Source organism: Aspergillus welwitschiae (genome assembly GCF_003344945.1).
Source record: "Aspergillus welwitschiae strain CBS 139.54b unplaced genomic scaffold BDQ94scaffold_16, whole genome shotgun sequence".
In the NCBI taxonomy this organism is placed as follows: Eukaryota; Fungi; Ascomycota; class Eurotiomycetes; order Eurotiales; family Aspergillaceae; genus Aspergillus; species Aspergillus welwitschiae.
The window spans coordinates 96,762-122,494 of record NW_020798710.1 but is presented as its reverse complement, the minus strand read 5'-3'; the positions used below and the strand labels follow the sequence as shown (position 1 = coordinate 122,494).

The 25,733-nt window shown below is 51.8% G+C and overlaps 11 protein-coding genes across 11 annotated transcripts; 6 read left to right on the top strand and 5 right to left on the bottom strand.

The window, feature by feature from the left end:
* Positions 1–62: 62 nt before the first annotated feature.
* BDQ94DRAFT_178726 (uncharacterized protein) lies at positions 63–1,370 on the bottom strand (the record flags this gene model as incomplete). Its single annotated transcript, XM_026773185.1, has 2 exons — positions 63–983; positions 1,067–1,370. 2 exons carry the CDS (start codon positions 1,368–1,370, stop codon positions 427–429), a joined length of 861 nt encoding a protein of 286 aa, XP_026626199.1. The 3' UTR covers positions 63–426.
* A 1,309-nt stretch (positions 1,371–2,679) lies between these two features.
* Positions 2,680–3,051, top strand: BDQ94DRAFT_159461 (uncharacterized protein; the record flags this gene model as incomplete). Its single annotated transcript, XM_026769075.1, has 3 exons — positions 2,680–2,711; positions 2,770–2,819; positions 2,906–3,051. The coding sequence occupies 3 exons, from the start codon at positions 2,680–2,682 to the stop codon at positions 3,049–3,051; spliced, it is 228 nt and encodes a 75-aa protein (XP_026626198.1).
* Positions 3,052–5,261: 2,210 nt separating this feature from the next.
* gwt1 (putative GPI anchor biosynthesis protein Gwt1) lies at positions 5,262–7,255 on the top strand. The gene is made up of 2 exons (XM_026766305.1): positions 5,262–5,555; positions 5,681–7,255. The coding sequence occupies exons 1-2, from the start codon at positions 5,460–5,462 to the stop codon at positions 7,073–7,075; spliced, it is 1,491 nt and encodes a 496-aa protein (XP_026626197.1). The 5' UTR covers positions 5,262–5,459; the 3' UTR covers positions 7,076–7,255.
* Positions 7,256–7,348: 93 nt separating this feature from the next.
* Positions 7,349–9,408, top strand: BDQ94DRAFT_178723 (amidase; the record flags this gene model as incomplete). The annotated part of the gene is made up of 3 exons (XM_026773184.1): positions 7,349–7,473; positions 7,553–8,124; positions 8,189–9,408. 3 exons carry the CDS (start codon positions 7,349–7,351, stop codon positions 9,316–9,318), a joined length of 1,827 nt encoding a protein of 608 aa, XP_026626196.1. The 3' UTR covers positions 9,319–9,408.
* pdeA (3',5'-cyclic-nucleotide phosphodiesterase PDE1) lies at positions 9,409–11,568 on the bottom strand (the record flags this gene model as incomplete). The annotated part of the gene is made up of 2 exons (XM_026773183.1): positions 9,409–11,233; positions 11,470–11,568. The coding sequence occupies 2 exons, from the start codon at positions 11,566–11,568 to the stop codon at positions 9,752–9,754; spliced, it is 1,581 nt and encodes a 526-aa protein (XP_026626194.1). The 3' UTR covers positions 9,409–9,751.
* BDQ94DRAFT_143730 (uncharacterized protein) lies at positions 9,426–10,105 on the bottom strand. Its single transcript, XM_026766304.1, has one exon. The coding sequence runs from the start codon at positions 9,727–9,729 to the stop codon at positions 9,499–9,501; it is 231 nt and encodes a 76-aa protein (XP_026626195.1). The 5' UTR covers positions 9,730–10,105; the 3' UTR covers positions 9,426–9,498.
* A 1,513-nt stretch (positions 11,569–13,081) lies between the features above and the next one.
* Positions 13,082–16,009, bottom strand: BDQ94DRAFT_143726 (SSH4 family protein). Its single transcript, XM_026766303.1, has 3 exons — positions 14,945–16,009; positions 14,540–14,845; positions 13,082–14,463 (listed from the first exon to the last, which is right to left on the bottom strand). The coding sequence occupies exons 1-3, from the start codon at positions 15,381–15,383 to the stop codon at positions 13,700–13,702; spliced, it is 1,509 nt and encodes a 502-aa protein (XP_026626193.1). The 5' UTR covers positions 15,384–16,009; the 3' UTR covers positions 13,082–13,699.
* A 279-nt stretch (positions 16,010–16,288) lies between these two features.
* BDQ94DRAFT_159456 (aminopeptidase P family protein) lies at positions 16,289–17,863 on the top strand (the record flags this gene model as incomplete). Its single annotated transcript, XM_026769074.1, has 2 exons — positions 16,289–16,382; positions 16,482–17,863. The coding sequence occupies 2 exons, from the start codon at positions 16,289–16,291 to the stop codon at positions 17,861–17,863; spliced, it is 1,476 nt and encodes a 491-aa protein (XP_026626192.1).
* A 1,927-nt stretch (positions 17,864–19,790) lies between these two features.
* BDQ94DRAFT_33371 (uncharacterized protein) lies at positions 19,791–20,719 on the bottom strand. The gene is made up of 3 exons (XM_026775513.1): positions 20,363–20,719; positions 19,987–20,232; positions 19,791–19,898 (listed from the first exon to the last, which is right to left on the bottom strand). The coding sequence occupies exons 1-3, from the start codon at positions 20,479–20,481 to the stop codon at positions 19,892–19,894; spliced, it is 372 nt and encodes a 123-aa protein (XP_026626191.1). The 5' UTR covers positions 20,482–20,719; the 3' UTR covers positions 19,791–19,891.
* Positions 20,720–21,189: 470 nt separating this feature from the next.
* BDQ94DRAFT_33302 (uncharacterized protein) lies at positions 21,190–21,954 on the top strand. Its single transcript, XM_026775512.1, has 2 exons — positions 21,190–21,752; positions 21,814–21,954. Exons 1-2 carry the CDS (start codon positions 21,427–21,429, stop codon positions 21,842–21,844), a joined length of 357 nt encoding a protein of 118 aa, XP_026626190.1. The 5' UTR covers positions 21,190–21,426; the 3' UTR covers positions 21,845–21,954.
* A 976-nt stretch (positions 21,955–22,930) lies between these two features.
* Positions 22,931–25,709, top strand: BDQ94DRAFT_33262 (J domain-containing protein). The gene is made up of 6 exons (XM_026775511.1): positions 22,931–23,183; positions 23,242–23,326; positions 23,413–23,639; positions 23,723–24,380; positions 24,439–25,380; positions 25,461–25,709. The coding sequence occupies exons 1-6, from the start codon at positions 23,154–23,156 to the stop codon at positions 25,619–25,621; spliced, it is 2,103 nt and encodes a 700-aa protein (XP_026626189.1). The 5' UTR covers positions 22,931–23,153; the 3' UTR covers positions 25,622–25,709.
* The last annotated feature ends 24 nt before the right edge of the window (positions 25,710–25,733 follow it).

The window sequence follows — 25,733 nt, the reverse complement described above, 5'->3', positions numbered from 1 at the left end:
GAAGAGCTGGAGCTGGGACTGAACGGGTCAGATCTGCCCTGTTCCACGATACGGTGTGGTGACCGCCAGTGCCACTGAGATATCCGGACCCCTGGGATTTTTTTTTTTTTCTTTGCTGGACGCCTGGCAAAGGCAAGCCAATTCCCGGATCCAATGAAGCCCCTTCATCACAAGTTATGTAGACAATTTGGAGATAGCCCTGTGCTATATGACCAGTCCGTAAGTGTGTGTGTTGTTTGCGTAGTTGCACGCAACAGTGTTTTGCATCCCGGATACCAGGTCCTCCCCGTGCGTTGAGTCGGAGAGTATTGATCGTAATCATCATATGATCGCTTGCTGAACCATTCAGGCAACAACCGCGATTGCCTTGGCCTCATGCAAGAATCTCTTTTCTTTCGTGAGAGCCCCACGTGCTTGTCCATCGTCTCACGACTGATGCGGGTTCCAGGCATAGCCGTAGTCATTCCGTGTTTGAGGTGGAAGCGTATGTTGATGATACTGTTGTGGCGCATGTACGAGAGGATATCCTGCCGGTCTCTCTGTTGGTATTGTTGGCACTGACATCGGCCTCTGTCCAGGTACGTAAGGTACTGGCTGTGGAGGATGGGATGCTAGGTCATCTACCGGTCCACGAGGAGCGTTTCCGGTGTGATATGCCTGTGCATACGATTGAAATGTCGGGTCTGGTTGAGCACCGACAGGCGCACTGTAGCTGACCTGCGGCGGCGCGACGGACATTGCGCTCGTAGGCTGAAGTTGATTTTCGAACAAGTACGATTCGGCCCGGTTTCCATAATTCGTCTCGCTCGATTCGCATGTTGAAGGTGACCGGTTGGTGCCATAGGGAGGCCATTCCGACCCAACCGAGACACGACTGGACGTGGAGAGGACCGACGGGGCCCTGGAAGCTGGATTCATCCCCAAAGGCTCTGCAAACTGCGTGGCCGGGACCATAGACCCAGGTGCATTGCTATACGTTCCTTCTGTTGATGCGCAACAATTGATCGGTCAGCCATTCCAAGTTCTTTCCGTAGCCGCAATAAAACGAACAAGACCGGCCACCTACCCATACCCGGATATCCTTGTCTGCTAGCCAGGGCGAGCTGATGCTTCAGAGCTCGGATCTCATGTTCTAACGCCACATTCCGTCGGACGACATCGTCAAATTGTTCCCCCTTGGCTTTCAACTCAGCCACTTGGTGCTCCAGCCGTTCAATATGCTCCTTGGTCCGTTGACGAATGGTTCTTTGGGCTTCCCGATCGTTGGCGCGCTTCCTCTCCAGCTGTTCGGCAGAGAGCGACGTCACTTTACGCGCCCCAGCACGGGACTCGCGCTTTTTGGTTGTCGGGGGTTCAGGAGTAGGGCTCATCCTGCACATCAAATTGTATTCAGGTGGGTGATGATGATGTGAGTAGGAGAGCAGAAGAGTGTTTGTTGCAGGTGATAGGTGCGACCCGTATAGGCAACGTGATGCATCCCAGCCAGGTGTGTGGACCGCCAGAGGTACTTGATCCCGCCTCTCAAGATGCGACTATAGCGGTTCCAAGTGCGTGGGTCGCGCTAAACCAGGTATATATATACCCAAGGGGACGGACAGAGGCCGTCTGATAGGAACAAGGTGGGCGGGTAGATACGTAGGTAGACCGTAGTTACTTACTTTTAGTAGGGGTCGGTGGTGGAAGAATAATAATCTTTGTTGAGCGTTTGAACGAAAAAAGAATCAGGGAACTGCCCGTTTTGGGCATGGCTGCTAGGACCCATTCCAGGTCAGACAGACTCTGACTGGTGCAGGCAATAATTAGGCACGTATGGCCTGGGAGGATCTAGTCCTGGCTTGGTCTCCAGATCGTCCCTGTCTCTCCCTCAGACAGCTTGGAGTCTCCAGCTCCCCAACTTCCTTAGTTATCAGCAGTACAACCCAGTAAGGAAGTAATACACCGTACACCTTCGTTACCAACCGTTGGCTTGGGGCCCGAAGACGCACCAATAAGCAGATCCCTCGAGCAGCCCAATCCTATGAAGGAAGGGGGGAGGGGGAGGGAGGGGACACACACACACACACACGGCTTTTGGTGCAGTGCTTTTCTTCAGGTAGCTCTTACGATGGGTCAGCGGCGCAGCGCTATGAGCACCTTCCGACCCTCCCGACCTACAAGCACGCTCTAATTCGCAACTTTGGGGGGGTCCCCCTCAGCACCCTAGACGGGTTGGCCTGGTTGCGTGGCGGTAGCGTACACCAGTCAAGTACCGAAGCTGTTTATGCCGGGTACCCCGAAGAGGCAGAAACAGATGGTCAACGTTGTTGCTGTCCCTCTCCTGTCCTAGAGCATGTCCAGCACGGTATCTGCATCTGAAGGAGCATCTCTTGTACGGCATTTAGTAGTAGTATTGACCATCCGGTGGATCTTAGTCCTTCCGGGCCACATGGCAGACCCGATTCAGTAGCGGGTTCATTATTTTATTAAGCGAACGAACAGAAGAAAAAAAAGAAAGGAAAAAAAAAAGCCACTAGAAAAAGCAAACCCCAAAAAGAAAAAGTGGGAATAGAGAGGGCAAGGAAAAAAAAAAAAGACAAGGTTAACCGAAGACGAAATCCATGGGCGACCGATGCCGCCCTGGGGCACATACAGAAGCTCCTGGGGTTCGTTCAACCTCAGGAGAAAGTAATCCTTGGCACCATGCCGGGGCATAAGCCCAAAGCAGCATTCAGGTTGAGGGGAAGCCGACTGACCGACAGTCAGAAACTGGCAGTTGGAGGGCCGCTGCAGTGCCAGGCGGGACGGGAGAATACCGAGAGCGACCAACTTTGTCCATAAGGGTTAGAGCGGAGCTGACCAGAGGAGTGGGTTTTGGCTGTCCAGACTACCGACAAAGTACGACGGTGGCTGACCACCATTTTCCCAGCGATCTGCGGGCTTTGCTTTGGTATGCACGATCCCCAGCGGTTCCAGGTTCCCGAATCTCAGATTTCAGGATCTGCTAGGCTATCAGATGTGAACACTGAACAGGACAGGACAGTCACTCCTGACCCCATAAGTGTCTCTGTTTGAATGCTCACCCATGGTTGCGTAGATGACGTCTTGCCGTCTGTTCGTACCAGCGATTGCAGACAACCTCCTCGATTTACCCAAATAGGTTGTTGAAATGGAGGTTCCTACCGGACTCCTTAAGGGCGGAGCCTTGGTAAGGGAGTAAATAATGGGCAGTCAGCCCCCTTTGGGCTCAGTCGGAACCATGGTAGCACTGGGGTTGTGCTCGCCACGAGGAGAAGTAGATCGGGTCCACACTTCAGGTCCTCCATCAAAACCAACTACGATTTGCTGCGCCAAGCGGAAGTTTGGTCCAGAAAAGCCCTTCTGAGTAATCAGAACCAATGGAATCCCGGAGGGAACTCGTGTCTTGAGACGCCCGGCGACAGAAGCCCCGTAGAACATCGAAACCGAAGGTTCCCAAATTCCTTAATCAGAGTCAATCACCACGGGAGGGATGGAGTAGGCAATATGCCCGAATCTAAACGGCAAAAACCGACGGGAGGGGAGGGAAAAGGGAGCACCACCATGAGAGAAGGCTTTGGAAGAGAAGGCTGGCTGAACGTGGATGCATGACGCACATTGTGCCTGCCTTCTCAGGTTAGTCGGTTTTCTTCCTAAAGGTTCAAATGGAGTCTGGATCCCACTTCTTTTTGTTTTGTTTTATTTTTTTTTTACTCCCTCGCTTTTGCAACCCTTCCCTTTTTTTGCTTTTCCTGTTGCTCAGCCTCATTCCCTTGAGACTTGGCTTTGCAGGGATGAGCGACCTGAGGCTCATATCTTATTGGCATCGATACAATGTCCCAGCTTACCCCAATTCCAGGGCAAAAGACAGGACAGAATAGTTTATGCCCTGGAGCTGGTTCGTGGCGTCAATGTACCCCGGACACGGAAGACCAACATACCGGTCGTCGGCCGAATGGCCCTAAAAAATAATCTCCTAAGGTAAAGCCGTGCTAAAGCCGGTCGGTGGGCCTGATAGCTGCATATCATTGTCCCAAGCTGCATCCGCACGGGAGACAGCCGTGTACTTTACTGAAACTCACTGGTGATCATTCCCTTCCGATTGATTGGTTTGCGGTGGGTGCATCCCATGGGTGGTTATTAATTTTTTTCTTCCTTCCTTTTTTCTTTGTTTTAGTCCGCTCGTCGTTCATGTCAAGCCAAGCACTATAACTTAGCATTATGTGTAAGCGGCACAGCAGATCTGGTGAGCTAACCCAGGACTGACCCAACCCGTCCTTAGCCCGAAACAACGACGCATAGCCTAAAGCAGTTTCCTGCGTAGTAGATAGTCCTACCAAGGGGACACGGAGAACCTCCGTTCCCCCCGGGGCTCACCTCTGCATCCCTGCTCCAGTAGAAGTATAGTATAAGCATCTAGTGGCATGGTAGTAGTTAGTTAGTGCCCCCATCATCTTTAGCAAGCTCCGTGGATGAAACCCGGTACGCCCCCTTGCTAGTATCTGGTTGGCCCCCAGAGAATGTAGATCGGAGATATTGTGGAGGCTCCAGCAATGGCAGCCTGGCAGGTGGTAATCAATTGCCAGTGAAAAACTCGCACGCCGCAGTCATGATCGGTCTGTCGCACATAAGCACGATAATTCAATGCAGCTCTTGGCAGATCTTTGGTTTGTCTGCTGTTAGCTATCTTTCGTCTTATTGCATTCCCAGCATGGGATTCGTCACAACAGACCCTACGAATGCAGGTTAAACGGCGGATTTTCTTTTTCTGTCTCTGTGTCTTAGACTCTCGAGCGCTAAGGAAGTTGAGCTTCTTTCAGTATGGCACCATAAGCAACGTAATTAAGATGAACAGTGAGATGGGGAACGGTGGATGCATGGTTAGTCACCACTTTGCCTGAGCCAGAGACACGGTGATTGATAAGTCGGAAATACAGTTCCCAGGCAGGAAAGATGGCAGAGGATGATTTGCTGAGAAGGAGGGAAAGAAGACCATGGAAAAGGTGGGAACTCGACGAGACCGACAGGCAGAAAAGCAAGAGAGAAAACGAGATTCAGATTTTGGACTGTTTGAATCAAAAGGCGGGGGATGTATGGATGTGTAACCGGATTACCATACTTGGTATTCCTCTTTCCAGGCACACAGCCACCCCGTATGGGTCTAGTCTCAATAAGGGAAGTTGTTGGCCTGAGGTGCTCCAGACTAAATGCGGCCAGATTGTTTTTGTTCGCGCGTCATCGCAGCTGTGCTTGTTTGCCTTCCTTGACTTGACTGACTTGGTGACTTGCTGCTTCCTACCTTGCGCCGGCCACGTCTCACTGTCGGTGGATAGGGCTTCTAATGCAAGATTAACTCCAATCTATCTGCAACGTTGCACACATTTGATCGTTTTCCCTTTCCTTCCTACCCCTCCTCTCCTGGTCTCTTGCCTCTTTGGACTTCTAGTCCAAACGGGTCGCAGCTAATGGATCCCAGCTACAAGGCCCGCAAAGAGGCCTTTGTGTCTGATCTTGCTGGTGGCAGCATACTGGAGATCAATGCTGTCACATTAGTTGCACCTGTACGTTTCTCGTCCCCTTGACAGCTGTTCAATTTCACAAGTCCAGAGCCCATGGGCCTGGGATACGTCACACCTCCCCCTCCCCTCCAGGCAGTGTTATCTGACTCTTTACGGGATTGGTCTAGGCCGCTGCTCTTTTATGGTCAGCGCTACAATCACGCCTTTCCTTCTTCACTCCTTACAGCGCAGCAGCACTGGTGACCGACTTTCTGCTCAATGTACTGGCCATTCTCTTTGCCACGACTGTCTACTCCTCTGCGCCATGGACGCTGAACGTCCTGCTGATCGCCCCCGCCCTCCTGCTGTTCCTCAACTCGAAACCTCCCCGCAGCCAGCAGAAGGCTAAACCTCCACCGAAGCCGACTCAGAGCGATAGGAATGCAGCGGACATGCCCGAATCCTTACCAATTCACCCATTTCTGACGACATATCGTGCAGCCATGATGATCATTACCTGTGTCGCTATCTTGGCGGTGGACTTCCAGGCGTTTCCACGGCGGTTTGCAAAGGTGGAAAATTGGGGCACCTCACTCATGGATCTGGGTGTGGGATCCTTCGTCTTCTCAGGCGGGGTAGTATCTGCTCGCTCTGTGCTTAAGGGCCGCAGCAGTGGCGCCCGGAAGACTCCCGTAGGCCAGCGGCTGATCGCTTCCACGCGGCACTCGGTCCCTCTGCTTGTCTTGGGTTTGGTGAGACTGTACAGTGTAAAGGGGTTGGACTATGCGGAGCATGTAACGGAGTATGGCGTGCATTGGAACTTCTTTTTCACCCTTGGTCTTTTGCCACCCTTTGTGGAGCTCTTTGATAGCCTGGCTGCCATTATTCCGTCCTACGAAGCCCTTTCGCTGGCAGTTGCTGTGTTGTATCAGGCCGCTCTGGAATCGACCGAGCTGAAGAGCTATATCCTTGTTTCCCCTCGCGGACCAAGTTTGCTCTCCAAAAACCGGGAAGGTGTTTTCTCGTTCCTGGGATACTTTGCGATTTTCCTGGCAGGCCGTGCCACTGGCATACGGATCATTCCTCGCGGCACCACTACCCAACGGTCCCCCCAGCAGGCGAGAAGAGGCGTGCTGGTGACCCTGGGTGTCCAAGCGCTCGCATGGTCTACGATCTTCCTCCTAAACTCTACCTACGCATTAGGCTACGGTGCCAACATTCCGGTCTCGCGCCGCCTTGCTAACATGCCGTACGTTGTTTGGGTATCTGCCTTTAACAATGCTCAGCTGTTCCTTTTCTGTCTCCTGGAGACAGCCTTCTTCCCATCGGTGCATCGGGCGTCGGGGAAAGACGGCGAGGCCGACCGGGTGTCTTTTGCGACAAGCCGGATTCTGAAGGCATTCAATCGTGGTGGACTGGCTATCTTCCTGGTGGCTAATCTGCTTACGGGGGCTGTCAACCTGAGCGTCCCGACACTGGATGTCAGTACGGCCCAGGCGATGGCAATTCTTATCGGATATGCCGCGGCTCTCACAGGCATAGCACTGGGTTTGGATCGGGCGAACATCAAGTTGGCAATTTGAAGAAGTGCGAAGACATCCCACCCCTCTCCAAAGAGACGTGAGGAATAATCAAATATAATAAAGAACAATTGTGTACATAGACAAGTGGCCATCTACTTACTTCTGGTCGAGATGCGGACCGAAATCCGGGGTTCCAGTAGATTAGCAGCTGTTTGGGTTAAGGAGCTTAGCTTGACGGGCTGGCCGGCTTGGCGATGATTCTTGAGGAACAAGAAAGACTGCTTGCTTCTTTCTCTCTCTCCTCGACTGTCACCGGCCACTCCTGATCGCAACATGGACGAGAAGCCTCAGTTCTTCCAGTATCCAGAGGCCCGACCGGGTCCCGCTGTGCCGTACAAGAACGAGGAGCAGGTGATCCCCGTCATCCGTGGCTTTCCCTTGGCCCTCGGCGCCACTCTGTAAGTCCTCCTGTCTGACGTCCTGCACTTCACTCTTCTTCTCTCCCGGCTGCAGCTGCCTAATTACCATCCTCTATAGTGTTCAAAATATCGGCTTTATCCAGAGCCATCTCTGGGGGACCACTGGCTTCGATGTCATCCGCAACCTCCCTCTCGACCAATACTCCGCCCGCTATGATCCGACCGTGATCCCCGTAGCCAGACCTGATGCTTCGGCTGCCGACTTGCCAGTTCCCACGCAAAAGCGACAAAGCAATGCAGGATACTACACTTCTGCCGACTATGTCGCTCGCTACACTTCGGGCGAGCTGACTCCCCTTGCCGTCGTCGAGACCCTGCTCCCTCTGATCCGCCGCGATGCCAAACCACCCGGCAAGCACTCGATCGCCTTTCTAGAATCGCAAGTCGACAAGATTCGCGCCGCAGCAGAGGCTTCTACACAGAGATACAAAGATGGCAAACCACTGGGTCCAATGGATGGCATCCCCGTCGCAATTAAGGATGAAGTGCACATGGAAGGATACCGACGAACCCTGGGCAGCAAACTCGACTTTACCGGCGAATTTGGAGGCACCTCTTGGTGTGTGAAGCAATGGGAAGAAGCCGGTGCCATTGTCATTGGCAAAACCATCATGCACGAGTTGGGTCTAGGTGAGTAGTGCAACTCTCAACATACCTCATCCAAACCAACTAAACCACTATTTTCACCCCTCAGACACCACAAACAACAACCCAAATTTCGGTACCCCCAGAAACCCCCATAACCCCGACTATTACTGCGGCGGCTCCTCTGGAGGCTCTGGCTACGCTGTCGGCGCAGGCCTAGTTCCTATCGCTCTAGGCGCCGACGGCGGAGGCTCAATCCGCATCCCGGCCTCCTTCTGCGGCGTCTGGGGACTGAAGCCCTCCCATGGCCGAGTGAGCGGCTCTCCCACCGTCTCACTGGCATCCACCACCGGCGTCTACGGCCCCCTAGCCTCCAGCATCGACGACCTAGCCCTCGCCTACCGAATCATGGCCACGCCGGCCCCAGAATCCTCAGACCCCCTATCAGCAGCCTTCCCCTCACCCCTCCGCACCCTCCCCTCCCCAACCAACAACACCCCAAGGACCATCGGCATCGTACGCGACTGGATCGACCGCGCCTCGCCTCCAGTTCGCGCCGTCTTCAACGCCACCCTCGACCACTACCGCACGCTTAAGAACTACACCATAATCGACATCACGATCCCCTACCTCCCCGAGGGGCAAAAAGCGCACGCTCTAACCATCCTATCCGAAGTGACCTCGTCCCTCACCCCTTCACAGATCTCCCAGCTCACGCCCGCCAACAAGATCATGGCTTCAATGGGCATGTGGCAAATCAAAGGCCAGGATTTCCTCGCCGCGCAACGTCTCCGTAATTGTCTCATGATGCATCTGGCTCACTTGTTCCAGAAACACCCTGGCTTGATGATCGTCACGCCTACGACGCCTATCCCGGGGTGGAAGATCGAGGGCGGCGAGGCGGATCTTAAGCGCGGCGTGTCGGATGGGAATACGACCGTTAGGAATATGGAGTATGTCTGGTTGGCGAATTTTACGGGTTGTCCGGCGATTAGTTGTCCTGCTGGGTATGATGTTTTGGATGGTGGGTCGAGGGTGCCGGTGGGGGTTATGGCGATGGGAGAGTGGGGCAGTGAGGAGGAGTTGATTGCGTTCGCGAGGGATGGGGAGGGTGTTTTGGATGGGACTGCTGCTGCTGCTGCTGCTGATGGTGGGGAGGAGAGCTCGGGGTTGACGGTTCCTCGAGGGGAAAGGGCGGCTTGGGAGGATGTTATTGCTAAAGCTGGGGAGAGAAGATGAGCTCTTAGGTTTCGATGTAGTGATTTGTTTCGGGATTTGTGGTCACTCTAATTAGTCATACCATAGTGACCAGGAGTTTATAACTCTGATGATTTTAATAATAATATGTTCGATTACGCCGGTGGTATCTGCTAAATCACATGATGCAATAGCAAAAGGGTAACGATGGATAAATTTGCTTCACGAAAGCCGCGCCAAAGATAGAACCAAAGAAGGTAGCACATATAAAAATGAAAAACAAGGGCAAGAGGTACTATAAAATGCAGACAAGCCCCCCTCACCCAGACGAGAAATGGATTCACAACACATGGCCCACAGTATTGTATAGATATAGCTCGTTGATACTGCATGGTTTGGTGTCACAAGAAGCAAGGAGCGCCGAACATGTTCGGTGCAAGGCAGACGACCCATGATGAAATTGCGGTAACCGACATCAGATCAAGACGCTCTCGCCACGTGTGGGAACTCGAAACTCGCATCCTAGCCCGGCAGCTTGTCCCTGGGCCGTGAGCTCTTGCAGGATCCGCTCCTGAGGAGGTGGGCCATCATTCATATCATCTTTGATATGTATGATATAGATCAGTAGGCCGGCCAGAGGTGGTTCAGGCCATTGAAGCACTGTGAGAGGGTCTGAACTTTCTGCCAGTGACACATCCATACCGACTTCACTAGGTGCGTGGGAAACGGCTGGGCTTCCTTCCAAGTTCTCGTCAATGTCTTCAACAGCAACTCTGGCACGGGTATGGCGGCGCGACGTCCTGGCCGATCCTCGACGAGAGCCTCCACCTTTCTCGCCAGCGAGAGCAGCCTTCTTCGACTTTGGACTGAGAGCTGGGTCGCCGGCTGCCTCAGGGGCACTCGCGCGTTTACGTTTTCTCACCGAAAACGAATCTGGGCATTTCAGCTCCGTAACCTTCTGTGCCAATACAATCAATTCATCGATCAAGTGACGTGGACACAAATGGCCGTATAAGGAGGCGTCGTCAACATCATCGTTATAGGAGCATTCAATGAAGATCGCTCGCAGTTGAGAGGCAACGATCTTCGGTGCTGCCGCTTCCCACACGCGTCTGTTGCGCGGATTCAGTGAGATTGAGTCAGGTTCAACGTCGCCGAAGATGATCACTTCTCGCTTTGTCGTAGGCTCACGGATGAAGAAAGCTGACGACTCCACGGTTGCCCAGCTATCCTTACCGGGTACCCGATAGCCTGGCGAACGTGCTCCGGAAAAGTAGCCGGTCTCTGGTTCGTCAAACGAGATCGAATAAGCCCTTGGATTCAGCCTCAATGGGTCGACACCAAAAGGGGCGCTGCTCATCCGGCGTTGAACATCATTGTCGACGCTAGATCTCTGCCTGCAGCACCCGTGACTGATGGCCAGGCATTTTGCTAACAAACCCTCGCAGACTCGAGTATAGCCTTTCTCATCACCACGCCCCATCATGGGGTTTCCGCCCTCCATCAGACGCTGGTAGGTCACAAGGCCAGCACCGCCATCCTCATCAGAAAGATTTGGCCAAATCACATCGTTAAACACGTGGGTCTTTATGGCAGCGACTACCGAAGGCAGGGCGGCCAGCGTTTTCGCGCCACTTCCAGCCTCCAGAACTGGCGTGTTGATGGCGAACGCTGACAGATGGTCTAGATGAGGATGCGTGATGCAGACAGCTCCGATAATATGCCGAAAGACATGGGCTGCGTTTGCTGGTACATTGTTATGTGGCAGTTCGAGCCCAGCAAATGGGCCCTGATCTGACAACTTTTTGTTGTTATCACACGGTTCCAAAGTGTCGATGATCCCACAAAGAAGGGTGCCCGCATCAACAGCTACTATCGAGTTTGCGGACCATTTGGTGGATGTGGATCGGACCAGAAGTCCAGTGACTCTATCCTCACGGGGACCTCCTGTCGGACCCTTTCAAGGGAAGCGTTAGTGGCCGACCTTGAATGCGAAACTTGCCAGCGATAAGATGGTATGAGGTGTAGCGAGAGTTCGAGAACATGGCGCGGGGAGGAATGTGAGACATGGCGCATCGATGCTAGTGATCGGGCTCGCCAGCCGGCAGATATTCAGGGTTTGCAATTATGTGCAAAGAACAAACGTCATGGCCAAATTGGACTGACAAACGCAGGATGTGAGACAAAACTTACCAACACGATTATCTGCAAACTTGGAGAGCCGGGGCCTTCTCCTCGGCTAGCCGCTTCTGGAGGGTTTGCTCCAACAAATGGCAATTCAGACGCTTGCATGTTTGGTTGTGAAGATGGATCAAGGCAGGAGTCGCCTGGGCATCAATTGCACCAGCAATCGATGGGATCTGGCTTTCCAGTAAAATAACCCTTTCGGACGAACTCTAGCCCTTATTTAGAGAACCACTTGGGGTAGCGGCCGGACCTTATGTGGATACCCCAAAGGATCTGGACCAGGCGATCCTTACGCTTTCTATCAAGTGAAGCTATAAAGCAGTTCCCACAAGCTGAGAACTATCGCCGTTGTTGCACTGCGTATCTGCCCGGAGAATAAGCAAGGGCCAAAATGCATATACTCCACCTAGAGCGGCTGAGCGCAGATATTAAATGCACACCACCCTCGCTTGATGGTGCAGATGTGGCAGTGGGCGGCTGTAACCTCCTCGGATTATGAGTTTGTCAAGTCGAGAGGTGTTGTGAAGATGAAGAGGTGGTACTTTCTTCGATCTTCTTGAAGAACTGCACGATGCTTTTCAATTTAGATAGCGGTCAGGCTGGCAGCCAGGCCTACGCGACCAAAGCTTTCCAAACCAGCAGCGCGCCTACTGTTGGGGGCGGCACTTCCCCGTAAATCTGGGGCAAAGCTGCGTCGCACCAGGCAAGTTAGCGCACCAGTTGTTGGCGGTCACTCGCTCGCCACTGGGCACCTGCAGCACGCTAACGACCGGGCTGAACAGATGATTCAGTGGCTGGAGGGGGATTCGGAAATCACCGTTGGCGGCAAAAGCAAATTTGAGTGGGCTTGTACGAGAGCCAATGAGTAATGAGAGGTGTTGTTTAAACCGACAAGAGTGAATATTCTATACAAGTTGACTCGCGTGAGCTCAATATAATGGTGGCTGTTGTTGTATCAAATGTGCAGATTGATGGAACGATGAGAAGATAAGGTTAGTGGGAGGAAAAGTCCGACCGAGCAATGCAGCAGTGAAGATGAGCCATTGCAGTACGGGGACCAGCCAAGGGACAAGGGAGGAACAGAAACTCTATCATGTGCGTATGTACCAGAGGATGACCAAAACTCAGTCGAATCAGTTTATGGGATGCCCAAGGACAAATACAATCGTGCGATGAAGAACCGGTGGACGTCGTCCAGTGGGTACTTGAAGACGCATATCTTACGTGCGAACGCAGAAATGCAATGTGGAGGATGAGAAACGATGGAATCTGAAGAAGAAGAAAATGATGATGATGATGATGATGATGATGACGGATAGAGGGGAGATGGAGAGGTTGAGCCGAGTCATTGACTGGCACTGGTCGATGACGCGCTGGTTGCGGAAGGAGCACAATTGCAAAAGTGGCTTGTTCTCGGAAATAATTCCAGCACTGAACATCACTGGATAATAATAGATAATGATAGCAAATATTGGGTCGAACATGTGGGGTGGAAATGGGGCAATTGATGGACCGGTTCTACTACTACTTTGTACGATCAACTGGCTACTTAGTTATTGTACGCCGTGCTACCTCAGCTGGTAGCCAATATTCTTGATGCAAAAACATCCATTTGCCGCCGGTTATCCAGCAGCGCAAGGGCAGATGACCACTCGAATGCTACACATACACACAAAATACAGGGAAGCGCAGACAAGGATTGATATAAATAACCACTGTATGTGTTCAACCATGAAAAAATATACTCCCAGACAAACACCGCAATAAATCCACCCAGTTCAAGAGCACCCATTTTTGACACGAATTGCGCAAGGAAACAAGGTCATCATTGGATCAGCATTGTCCGCTCTTCCGGTCGGTCAAGGCCGAGAAGACCCCTGCCGACCGCCTCTCCTCGAAGAAATTGATGCCGAAGGGAGGGTAGGCATTACGGGATTCAACCTTGAAAAAGGTTCCCACGGACCTAACTCGAGACAACTGATCCAAATGACGAATGAAGACAGAAACGATCAGACCCTATATACGTAAAATTCATCATTGCCACATCTAGCGGCGTAACCGTGAAACCTAACCCGTAGAATCCCGCCTGTGGAACGCCGACCGTGGCCGCTAAAATAAGGGAACAGTAGTAGAAATAGAACCAGTGGCTGAAGCATGCCGTATACACATCAAAGAGACGCTGCGCCAATAACTGATGAATAGACGATAACAATAGTTGCAGGACCTCGGTCGCCTTCTAACGATTCTCGTTGGGATGCGCCCTGTGACCGTCCCGGTTGCCAACAGCAGCGTCGTAGCTGGGTATCGGAGGCTGTTCGTCAAAGGGCAGATCCTCGCTGCCTCTCCGACTGCCATCCGGGCTGGAATATTCTGGAGGCGGGACTTGGTCGAGATCGTTCGTATGCAACAAGGGGACTTGCTCTCCATCGACGACATTGGTCCGGCTGGATCCTTCGCCTACGTCCTCGTTCGACGGGATGTGGGCAAGCTGAGCCAGGGATATATCGGTGGGTGATCGCACAGGGCCGGGACTGGCAGAAGGCGCAACACGGACAGTCGAACTGGTGCGCGCATTATTGGCATCCTGATAGACCCGTTGAGAGATCTGAGCTGCACTCTCCCGACCCGACTCTAGCAGGATGCTGCCTTGCTCGCTGCCGTAAGGCGGAGGCGGAGCCAGACTACCCGTCATCGGGGCCAGGCCCCATTTCTTGACGTTGGCCTCAATGAACACGAAGCCCATCTGACCAAAGTTCACATGGACGGAGCAAGGCCCATTGGCTCCAACAGTGGGGAAGAAATTCTGCGCTTTATGACCGTGGACAACGTCCTCCAGCTTCTTGCCATTGCGAGTGAAAAAAATTGTACCCGAGCGTGGTCGATACCCCACACCGATCACATCACCTTGCAGAAGGTGAGGACCGTAAGGTGTTGGTGCAAATGGCTGGTTGTGCCTCCTATGACCCGTGGACTGGTATGCGACCGAAGTCTTGTGGAAGCCTGACATCATAAGAAACAAAATTAGCGACCGCGGACAACCCATATCCTCCCCCAAACAAGTTGTCCAAGAACGCACCTGGTAATTTGAACAAAGGATACGGTTTCGTAGTCATCCCAATACTGATAAGAGTATTGTCAGGTTTGTCGTAGATCTTAGCCTCCCAGTAATAGACGTCATTCTGTTTCGGAACGGGCAAATTGGTCTGGACACTGCATTCCGAGTCGTAGAACTCGATTTCCGTACGGCCTTCGACAAAGCAATTGGCGATTTCCAATTCTGGTTGAAACTCCCAAGCCGATACTCCTTTTTCTTGAATCGCGAGGAACTGAGAGAGTGATATGTCGGTTTGTACGGACTCGGGCGGATTGGCTTCGATAAATGCTGTGTGGGAGATCAGCGACAAATGCACATACGTCATGCTTTACAAGACCCCATGGTCGTCGTTTGCCCAAAGGAGCGGACAAAGAGCCAGTGACTTACCCTTCGCTCTCATATACTCCGATCGCGTGAGGTCATCCATCGTCTCCAAGGCTTCCGCCTCCTCGCGCGCAAACGCTTGCTCATCATCGAATTCACCCGGTCGGCCGATGCGATCGAGAATAATTCTACCACGCTGAGTGTATTTGAAGAAAAAGAAGACGGCGAGTACAAGCACTGCAACGGCGGCGGATCCAAAGGCAGAGAGGACGCCTATCAGGATACCCTTGCCGGTAGAACCCGACGAGTTGCCACTGACGCTGACTAGACCGCCATTGCCTTCTGACATGGACAACAAGACATGTTCAATGTTCGAGGCGACTAGTTTGGGATCGGTCGGAGGGGGTTCAGAAGCAGCGGTGGGATTGATTCCAAGGGACGTGGCAAGAGTCGAGGGAGCATCAAAGAGAGCACCGGGCCCCGATGCCTCAGATCCCCGCATCGTTCATTGACTGGTTGGAGGTGTTGCGTCGACACGGACTCGCTGTAACGCTAAACTGAATATTATTAGATAAGGAGGGAAAGCGACACTAGGGAGATTGGCGGGTAGATGAAAGGTTTAGGGGAGGGGAAGGAATGAGAGATGGAAAAGTTGAAGAGGAGTGAATGAGATGAGGAGCGATGATGAGGGAGTTCAAATGGGGAGAGTTGGAGGTCGGGACCAGAAACCAAGAAGCAGAAGCCCAGGAAGAGAGAGAGAGAGAGAGAGGCGCATGTGGGGGGCGAAAGGCAGCGACGCTTCCGGGCGATGCGCTCGATGCTTTCGGATGACAACACTCAAGGCATGTTGTGAACTCCTGAAGGAGATACAGAAATTAGATGGGCCACGTTTGAGATCAGATACACTCTACATATGCCTGCCTGCGGACTAAGTTGCTCCCCAAATAACTGTCCATGCAAGGTCCCAAGCAGTCCAGGGAAAAGGGATGAGGGACTCGAGAGTCCCTTGGATGCCTGATCAGGGACTTAATCGCCCGTCACTCTTCAATAATAATCATCTCACATCAGAGACGTATCTCTTGCCTGTAAGATACTGTATCGACAGTCTGGCCAGGCCATTAGTCATACCAAATAACACGTATTTTAGCTGTTCCATGGCAGTAAGAATACAAGACCCGGTCAGCATGATGGAACTCCGCCGGAGACCCTGTCTAAACCCGATAGAGAGACGCAATCGCTGGCTGTCATTCCTCTCCCTCTCCCTCTCTCTCTAAGCGCTGTCTTATCTCCCCCAGTCCCTCTATCTCCCTTCCTATACCGTCATTCAGGTCCCTCGCCTCTGTGACAGTCCTGTCTCTATAGGCACATCCATTCCCACTCTGCCTGTAGATCGTGGTAAGCAACAGGATGCGTGTTTCAATCCCGCCGGAGCTTGTCTCAAGCCTTGGTGCCTGCGATCTCCGCGTAACAGTGCGCGGCGAAGGGATCGATAAGTATCCAGGTATGTCTCATGTTGTGACCCCCAGGATATATACTCTTTCCTCCCTCACATTTATCATTCCCCTCCTGTTTTGATCCTGGGACGCCCGAAGACTAATAGGAGGTCCCGGCGCAGCCAAACAACATGCGCGCAAAGTTGCCATGAAGCTGGGAGTGTCCAGCGGCCTTATCTACCTGGTTGGGAAACCAACCATCAATTGGGGGGATTCCGACCAACCACAACCCTTTCGACAACGACGGTACTTCTACTATCTTAGTGGAGCCGATGAGCCGGACTGCTATCTTACCTACGACATCAACAATGACTTACTGGTTCTTTATGTCCCGGACTTTGACCTACACCGCGCAATATGGATGGGGCCCACGTTGACCACAGATGAGGCTGAACGGCGGTTTGACGTAGACAAAGTGCGCTACTATGCTTCCCTACAGAGCGATATCCAGTCGTGGGTAGAGAAATACAATGATGCCGCCCCAGTCTACATCCTCCATAGCTCTCAGCAGCCCCAATTCTCTGTCCAGCAGCTTCACATAGATGATCAGCGCTTGCTACCCGCAATGGATGCAGCGCGGGTGGTTAAAGATGACTATGAGCTTCGTATGATACGCCACGCCAACAAGATATCCGGGTTGGCCCATCGCAAAGTGCTCGAGCAAATCCACAAGATGTCCAATGAAGCCCAGATCGAAGGCCTTTTCCTCGATACCTGCGTATCTCACGGAGCGAAGAACCAAGCATACGAGATCATTGCTGGTTCGGGACCCAACGCAGCCACCCTCCACTATGTGAAGAACAACGAGCCCCTCAAAGGACGACAGCTGGTCTGTCTGGACGCAGGTGCGGAGTGGGAGTGCTACGCAAGTGACGTGACCCGCACATTTCCTTTGGCCGCCGATTGGCCCAGTTCACACGCCCGCGACGTCTATCAAATCGTAGAAGAGATGCAGGAGCAGTGTATCAAGCGCATTAAGCCGGGGGTGCGGTTTCGCGACTTGCAGGTTCTTGCCCACGACATAGCCATTAGAGGCCTGCAGAAGCTAGGCGTCCTCAAACCGGGCACCGTGGAGGAGATTCGTGTATCGGGGGCGTCGGCCATTTTCTTCCCTCACGGATTGGGCCATCACGTTGGACTGGAAGTCCACGACGTGTCCGAAAAGCCAATCACGGGAATGGGGCTGCCTAACAGACCTTGCAGACCTGACTTCATCCCAGCCATGAGCCAGTCGGTCCCCCTGCTCGAGGAGGGCATGGTTGTCACCATCGAGCCAGGCGTTTACTTCTCCAAGCTGGCTCTGGCGAATTCTCGGAAATTGCCTCAGGCGCGGTACATCAACTTCGACGAGGCCGAAAAATACATTCCCATTGGTGGCGTACGCATTGAAGATGATATTCTGGTCACTCGGACAGGGTATGAGAATCTGACGACGGCGCCAAAGGGCGACGAAATGCTGGAGATCATCCGGCGCGGGATCGACAATTAGCCGAGCCGTCATGTCAACGATTCGATTTTGCCTTGGCGGTAACAAGAGCGACTCTCGTTTCACAGTTTCTCCATTTCCCGTCAGTGTATGACGATGATGTAGCCAGTCTAGACCCTCTTCGCATTTCTGCTTGTGTGGAGCGTTGCTGTACCACTTTCAATTACCGAGTCGCACCAAAATGGCATGATTGGTCGCTGAACGGGACTGCTCTCTCCTCAGCAGTCTCGATTCCGTCAGAGGCGTTTTCCACACTCCATACCTCCCTTCCTCCTACGTAGTGTGTATCCCATCTTCATCTCCTTTCTCCTTGGATAGCCGGAAAAAGTCTATACCACACCTGTACTCAGTAGGCTAGAAGCAAATCCCATCATCACTTACCTAGATACTTACCGCCCATTGTCATCTTATCCTCAACCAAGGAACCACCAAAACCCGAAACACAACATGAACAAAGACACACACACACACACATACGCCAGATGAAACAATCTCTCCCGTCTCAGGCACACATACACACACATCCTCATCTCCAATATTAGCAACAACACAAAACAACACAACACAAGTCCCCATCGGACCGCAAATAACCGCCCCCATCCATCCACCACCCACTTCCCTTCCCTTCTCTCCCGTATTGAACTTCTTGTCTAGACTTCACTCGCAGTCTAGAAAACCCACGATCTTTCCACACGGCTCCACATATTAATTTTTTCCTTTCCCTTTACGCCCCCATAGTAAGCCACAAAAGGGGGCGGTAGTAGTAGTGTGGAGGGTGGAGTGGGTTTTTCCGTGCCCTAGGGCTTGCAGGTATACAGTAAGTACTAAGTACTTTTGGTTACTCATGCGTGGACAACAACATCAGCAGCAGTAGCAGCAGCAATAATAGACGGTGGTAAAAGGGGGAGGGGAGGGTTTGGATGGGTCATCAGGGCTAGTTGGTGAGTTAGTTCGTTCATCGTGTTCTCCATTTGCGGGGTTTAGAGAAATGGGACTTCGACGGTAGTGTTGGAAACGGAGTCTCGGGGAAGACGGAAGGAGATGGGATGAGGTCCAGTGTGCCCACGTAGACTGTTGTCTTGGGGTCGGTTAGTTAGTGCAATTGGGTTTCTTTTGGTGAGAGTGAAAGAGGTGAAGGGAGGGAGGGAGAGAGGGAGGAAGGGTAAGGTGGTTTGTTTGCGAGTGAGAACAAAGTAGATAGTTGGGCCACGTTCGTTGGAAGTACGTGGTTGGAGTAGAGTAGTTATACTATAGCTATAGCTGTCGCCAAAATAGCTGTACATGTAAGTAGCGAGTGGTACTCCGTAGGTTCGCAGTTTGCTTCCTTGTTTTCCCTGCAGCTACTACCTAACCAACCAAACCATAGTAAACAAACAAACGAACAGGAACCCTACTCCGTAGATACTTAGTTCAGGCATACAACTCCCTCTTGAATATGCCAGTAAAAGTTTGATATCCACTACTGCAGTATATTCAGGCATGCATCCCATCTACTTACTGGAGACCTGTCTGCCAGATGGCTTGCCAGCCACGCGCTACGTAGTCGCATATCGTTATGGTTTGTCCGTGTCCGTCCGCCAGGAACAAACAAAAAAACACGCATTCATGCACAAAGAATAACTATCGATGCCAAAGGAGTATAGTTGGGACATGTGTCAAGGCTGGATTAGAGCCACGAAAGTCGGTCAAAGCAGAATTTTTCCCTTTGCGGCTTTTTCATTTTTGTGCCGAGATCTGCAGAGATTTTTTCTCTTTTTTGTGCCCCCAAGGTAAGTGTAAGTTTGTGGGGGGGGCGAAATTCGATGAGATTGAGGGATATACCTTGTTAGTTAGTTAACTGGTTGGGTAGGATGTTATTGATGCGGTTTGATCATTGAGGCATTATTTATTTTATTGGGATTATCGAAAAGGGTGAAGAGTGTAGTAAGTAAGTAGTTGATCCGTCCCGTCAACAATGGATCGACAGAAAGGGAAAATTGGATCTAGAATTATTGATCGATTCCCGCACAATTAAAGACAGACTACTACCATCTAAGTACTACGAGTAGACTATCTATCAGCCATGCCGCTATAGATCGACGCGCGGAGTAAATAGGAAACAATATGTGACAAGTTTGACAACTGACCAAAAGATGCCCGATTTCCTCCGTAGTGAAAGATGCTGCCGAAGCAGCCGTGGTAGGATGTTGTTGTCATCTCCTGACTGACTGACGGAATTGGACTGGCTTTGACGACTAATGCAAGGTAATTTTGGCGCGTCATAATACCCGCTCGGCCCGTACGGCATCCACCCCTCGCCACTCGGCCAGGCTGAAACGGCTTGGATAGGTGCGTGGTAATAACCAGAGTCCTCGTTGGTTTCAGTTGTAGTCCTGCAAAACAGGAGAGTCAAGTGCGTGGTTATAAATATGACTAAGAGAAAGCTTTGTCGCTCTAGATCACATGACATCACAACTGGGGACAGCGGCACCGGAGACGGGTTTTGTATTGTAAAAGGAGTACCTTGTTTGCTCATCGCAGAGAAAATTTGGCTCATTCGGGGCCGAGAACTTCCTTTGCATGGCGTCAGACCACTGCATTTTGGGATAATATTTTGCAAAATTTCGGAAATCTTGGTTCATTTCTCTTTTGAGCCTTTGTTTAACATCTCCTGATATCTAATAATTCCGTTTAATCCGATTCAGTTGCACCGTGGGTACAGACTGGGCCGCATTAAAATTCTTCTTGGTGCTGCTTCCCTTGCCAGGCGCACGGAACTCAATCAGAGGTTGTGTTAGGCAGCTAGGCTGAACCAGAATTTTCTCATTCATTGTGGAAGGCAGCGAATAGTTCTTACTGGTTCCATCACGATGATGGGAAAAAGAAAAAGGGTATAACCAAGAATAGTAGTAGACTAAGTAACCTAGACTTGGGTCGGGGAGTAGTGACTCAGGAGAACCCTAATTCGTGAAACTTCTTTGTACGGAGTCGCGCCCTTGTGCTCCGTAGGGCCACTCGATGATTTGGTGCGAGCTAAATCACTACGCAATCACCGTTCTCCATGAGACCACATTTCACCATCGGCAAGCAGGGTTAGGTATTTCTGCTTCTAGACTGCATCAGAGTGGAGTTGGCACTCCCGAAGGTAGGGGGATGCTTGAGTGGATCCCCCCGAGCCGGATGTGAAGATTTTCGTCCTGCTTTCTGTGCCTTTGTAACCTTATTGGGTTATAGTGAGTCACACCACTGCTTTCCCCGTTTCGGCAATCGTTCGGGTTGCGCCATTCTCCATCCGCCATCCGCATCTATATATACGCCTGCTCCCTGTTCATGATCTCCTGATCCCCCCTTGGCTTGGGTTTTTTCCTCACCTCATCTCATCCTTCCCAGGGGTGATGGTCACTCCTTCCTTTCTATCGACTTAGTATAAAAAAGCCTCTTCGGACAATAGATCCCCTCTTACTGGGGACTATTGTCTTGAAAATACCCGCTCCCCTACTACACCATTACGACCTACACCCCGAAAAGCAAGAAAAAAAAAAGTTTCAACAAGCTATATCCTCCTTTTTCGCCGGATTGGACGGAGAATGGGCCAGAGACATAATCGACGTCGCACACGACCCCGATCTCGAAACCGCAGCGCCAATCCTCTACTTCTTCCGTCCCAACCTTTCCCACGACCTGTCAACCTCTGCGCTCCAGCTGTTTCCTCCGCTTTCGACTGTCCTGAAATACCCGCCCCGACCTGGCACTATGGGCATTTGCTAGGACAGAAGCGTGATCGTGCGCTGAGGATGGAGGCTTCTACGCTGGAGGCGGAACAGTATCGCCTCTTTGGCGGTGTCCTGGGCGACGATGTTGGTCTCTGTTATCGCATGTTGGAGTACTTCGGTGGACTCGATTATATCGATTGGTGAGTTGTCTCAACCGAGCAATCAGCGTTGGACGAGCAATGACTAACAGTTACCGCATAGTCCACAATCCTTAAACGCACTACCTGGGTGACTTGGACCCTGCAGACGTCATTGGGCTTTTTTGCAGCAATTTCATAATTGTCGTCCAGGCGGTGGAAAAAATAATATTTTCAACAAAACCAAAAAAGGGAAACGAAGGCATACCCAAATGGCACGCAAACCTCAACCGATCGCCAGCGGGCCCCATCCCGACATTATCGAAAATCAAAATCCGACATCAGCGAAACCAGAACAATACCAGCCCTCGAAATAAAAGCGCGAGAACCAGTTTTCAATGGAGGACCCAAGTCAGTGACTTGTAGCAATGAAGATCCCCTCTCCCTGTAAGAAGGGAGAGGCGCGATTGGATTGGTCTTTTGAAAGGCTTGGCCATGTGAACGCTGGCATGGAGGAAACCGGCACGCTTGCAACGTCGAGATCAGAGGGTCTGCCATGTCGAGGGCTTATTCGCTTTCGTGGGTCGAGTTCGTGCCCGACCCAGTCTCCGGTCATTTTGGCGCTTGAATTCCCTGCGGAGCGGGTAAGTGACTCACATTGTGCAGATTCTTTTTGCATTTCCGTCTGTCTAGCGTGTAGGGGACTCCGTTCCCACGCTAATATCCAGAGCTGGCTCTGATGCTCGAAATTTATGAGGAAACGAAAGTACCAAAAAGTTTGGGATGGCGTTCTAAAATTGTCCATTCCTGGGATACACAAAAAAGAGGGATACAGTTTTATGATGAAATGAAGCTTGGATGTGACATGCTTGTATACTCCAAACCTGGAGATTTTCTGTATCCTAGTAGATAGACGTAAGCGCCGTACAGTATCAGTATGTACGGCCTGACATTAGTCAAAAAATGTCACCATGATAATTCATTCATACAACAGTCCAGCTAAAATGTAGTCATCGCAAGAGTCATCAAGGTACTAGTTAGTCACGCCTTACGGAGGACTAGTTAGTTAAAAGTCAAAAGTAGACCCAAAACTAAGCACATGACCCTGAAAGCCTGAATAATTGGGACCAAGCCACCAGTTCCATTCAGGCAGGCGGTGTGGCCCCCCTACGGCCCCGTAAAGGACACGGTCGATCACAAGGTACAGCCGACGCCGATGCGGATAATCCCATCTTGTCGACAGTTACTCCGGCCTACTCTCTCGCCTTCCTTTCACCTTCCACACTCTTTTGTCACGCCTGGCAGAGGGATAATGCTCCTCTATTATACTACTTGAATCCTGTACTAATTGCCTTGATCTGCTGGACATATCTGTCACGCAGCGAACTCAGTGTCCGGGAGACACTTTTTTGTACCAGTCCTGCCCGCTGCGGGCGACCGTGTCCATTGTGAAATTGCTTCACCATGTCTACCGACTACAATTATGATGACAAGGTTAGTCGCCTATTGGATCGGAAGCCAATAATGCACCGTAAACTAACGTATTCTCTAGGGACAATTTTTCCCGTTCTTTGTCCTGACCCTCACCAGTCTTGTCACACTCCCTCTCACATACAACCTTCTCCGACCGAGCAAGGGTTCGTACTAGCCTTATCCCCTCTGGACACTCGCGGGTTTCTGGCGGTTAGATGTGATCTGTACTAACTGTCCCATGTCGCTGCAGGTCTCGAAAATACCGCTCCCCGGATAAAGTCCGAGTTCAAGCCAGAACATGCAGAGCTTATTGAGGCGCAGAAGCGCAAACGCCTGCGCAAAGAGCGCCGCATCAAGCGCATAATTACTGTTGTCGTGGGTTACGCTGTCATGGCATGGATGGCCTATTTGATCGTCGTCACCGCGAGGACTGTACCCAAAGTTTGGGACCCTTATGACATTCTGGGTGTTTCAAGGGTGAGCATTCATCCAGTCCACCTGGCGTTTTGGTCGCGTCCTCCAATAACTTATGTAGCTGTACTAACTGTAATAAATTTCAGAGTGCCGATGAGAAAGCTATCTCAAGACACTACAAGCGCCTCTCACTTATCTATCACCCCGACAAGATCCGCCCGGACCCCGCAAAGAATGAGACTATTGAGATGCTCAACGAACGTTTCGTTGAGCTTACCAAGGCATACAAGGCGCTTACCGACGAGGAAATCCGCAACAACTATATCCAGTATGGCCACCCTGATGGCAAGCAGAGCATGAGCATCGGTATCGCTCTGCCCACGTTCATCGTTTCGGAGGGAAACTCCAAGTACACTCTGCTGGTCTACGGTGCACTGCTTGGTGTTTTGCTGCCCTACATTGTCGGGAAATGGTGGTATGGCTCCCAGCGCTACACCAAGGAACGCGTTCTTGTCGCAAGTGCTGGAAACATCTTCCGCGAATACAAAGAGGACATTACCGATGGCGGTATCGTCAACGCCCTGTCCTCCGGCGCAGAGTTCAAGGAGATGCTCCAGGGACCTAAGATGGATGCTGGACTGGCCAAGCTTGAGAAAAAGGTTCTGGCTGAGGATTCTACCTTCCTGTCGCCTGAGGATCGCGAGGTTATTAAGGGTCTGGACGAATCGAGCAGACGCAAGGCTCTGGCATTGCTGTGGGCTTACCTTGGCCGCGTTGACCTGGAGGACACTACACTCAACGGAGGTACGTGAATTTGCATTCAATGCGTCCAGAGAATCTGCTAACATTCGTGTACCTACAGAGAAGTACGAAGCTGCACCAATCGCTCTGTCGCTGAACGAAGCTTTCACAGCCATTGCTCTCGCATTCGGTAACGTCCGGCCCATCCTGGGTTCTTTCCGGACCTCCCAGCATCTCATCCAAGCTGTTGCGCCTGGCTCGTCGCCTCTCCTGCAACTCCCTCACTTCACGGAGGAAGTTGTCAAGTCCGTTGAGGGTGCCGACGCAAAGGAACACTTCACCGTCCAGAAGTTCATGAGCATCCCTGAAGACAAGCGTCGCAGCCTCACTGTCGGCGCTGGCCTCATGTCCGAGAAGCAGTACACCTCCGCCGTAACCGTCGCCAAGCAGCTCCCTGTCCTGGAAGTCTCCCGTGCCTTCTTCAAGGTCATGGGCGAAAAGGTCATCACCCCCAGCAGTCTCGTCCAACTGGTCGTCAAGGCCCGCTTCATCCCTCCTGGCTACAGCGCGGACGTCCCACCGGTTAACCCCACCGACCTTGAAGACATTGACCCCGACGAAGACGACCTGGACGCCATCATGGGCCGCAAACCCGCCAAGAACAAGACCACGAAGCTCGTCAACGGCGTCAAGGTCGAAGAGAAGGTCGAAACCATCCAGCCTCCCCTCGCTCACGCTCCCTACCTGGCCCGCGACCACTCGCCCCGGTGGCACATCTTCCTGGCCGACGCCAAGCAGGGCAAGATGGCTGTCCCACCCTTCACCTTCACCACCTTCGACAAGCCCCTCTTCGACGCCGACGGCAAGCCCACTTTCAATGTGCAGACTCTCAAGATGCAGTTCCAGGCTCCTCCCCAAGTCGGTGACTTTACTTTCGTCCTGAACATGCTCTGTGATAGCTACTTGGGTCTGGACACTAAGATGGAAATCACCCTTCACATTGATGACCCCGCCAAGGCGGCCGCTTTGGATGAAGAAGATGATATCAGTGAACCTGACGAGGGTAAGCCACTTTCCCCCTCTCCCGTAACCCTTTCTCTCACAGTACTTAAACTTGATACTAACCAACATGATGTGGTATAGACTCAATAGCCGGCCAAATGCAAGCCCTGAAGACCGGCCAACCACCCAAGAAGAAGACCAAGAAGCCCTCTGACGACTCCAGCGACGATGATGAAAGTGATACCGACGGAGATGCAGGAGATACCAGCGACACGAACACAGAGACCGATGTTGACGACTAAAGCAAGTAAAGTGTGGAGATTAGGATTCTCCAAGTAGAGGAAAGAGAAAGAAAAAGAAAACAAAATCAAATCAAATCAAACTCATTTTATAAGGGATACTACTACTTCTGCT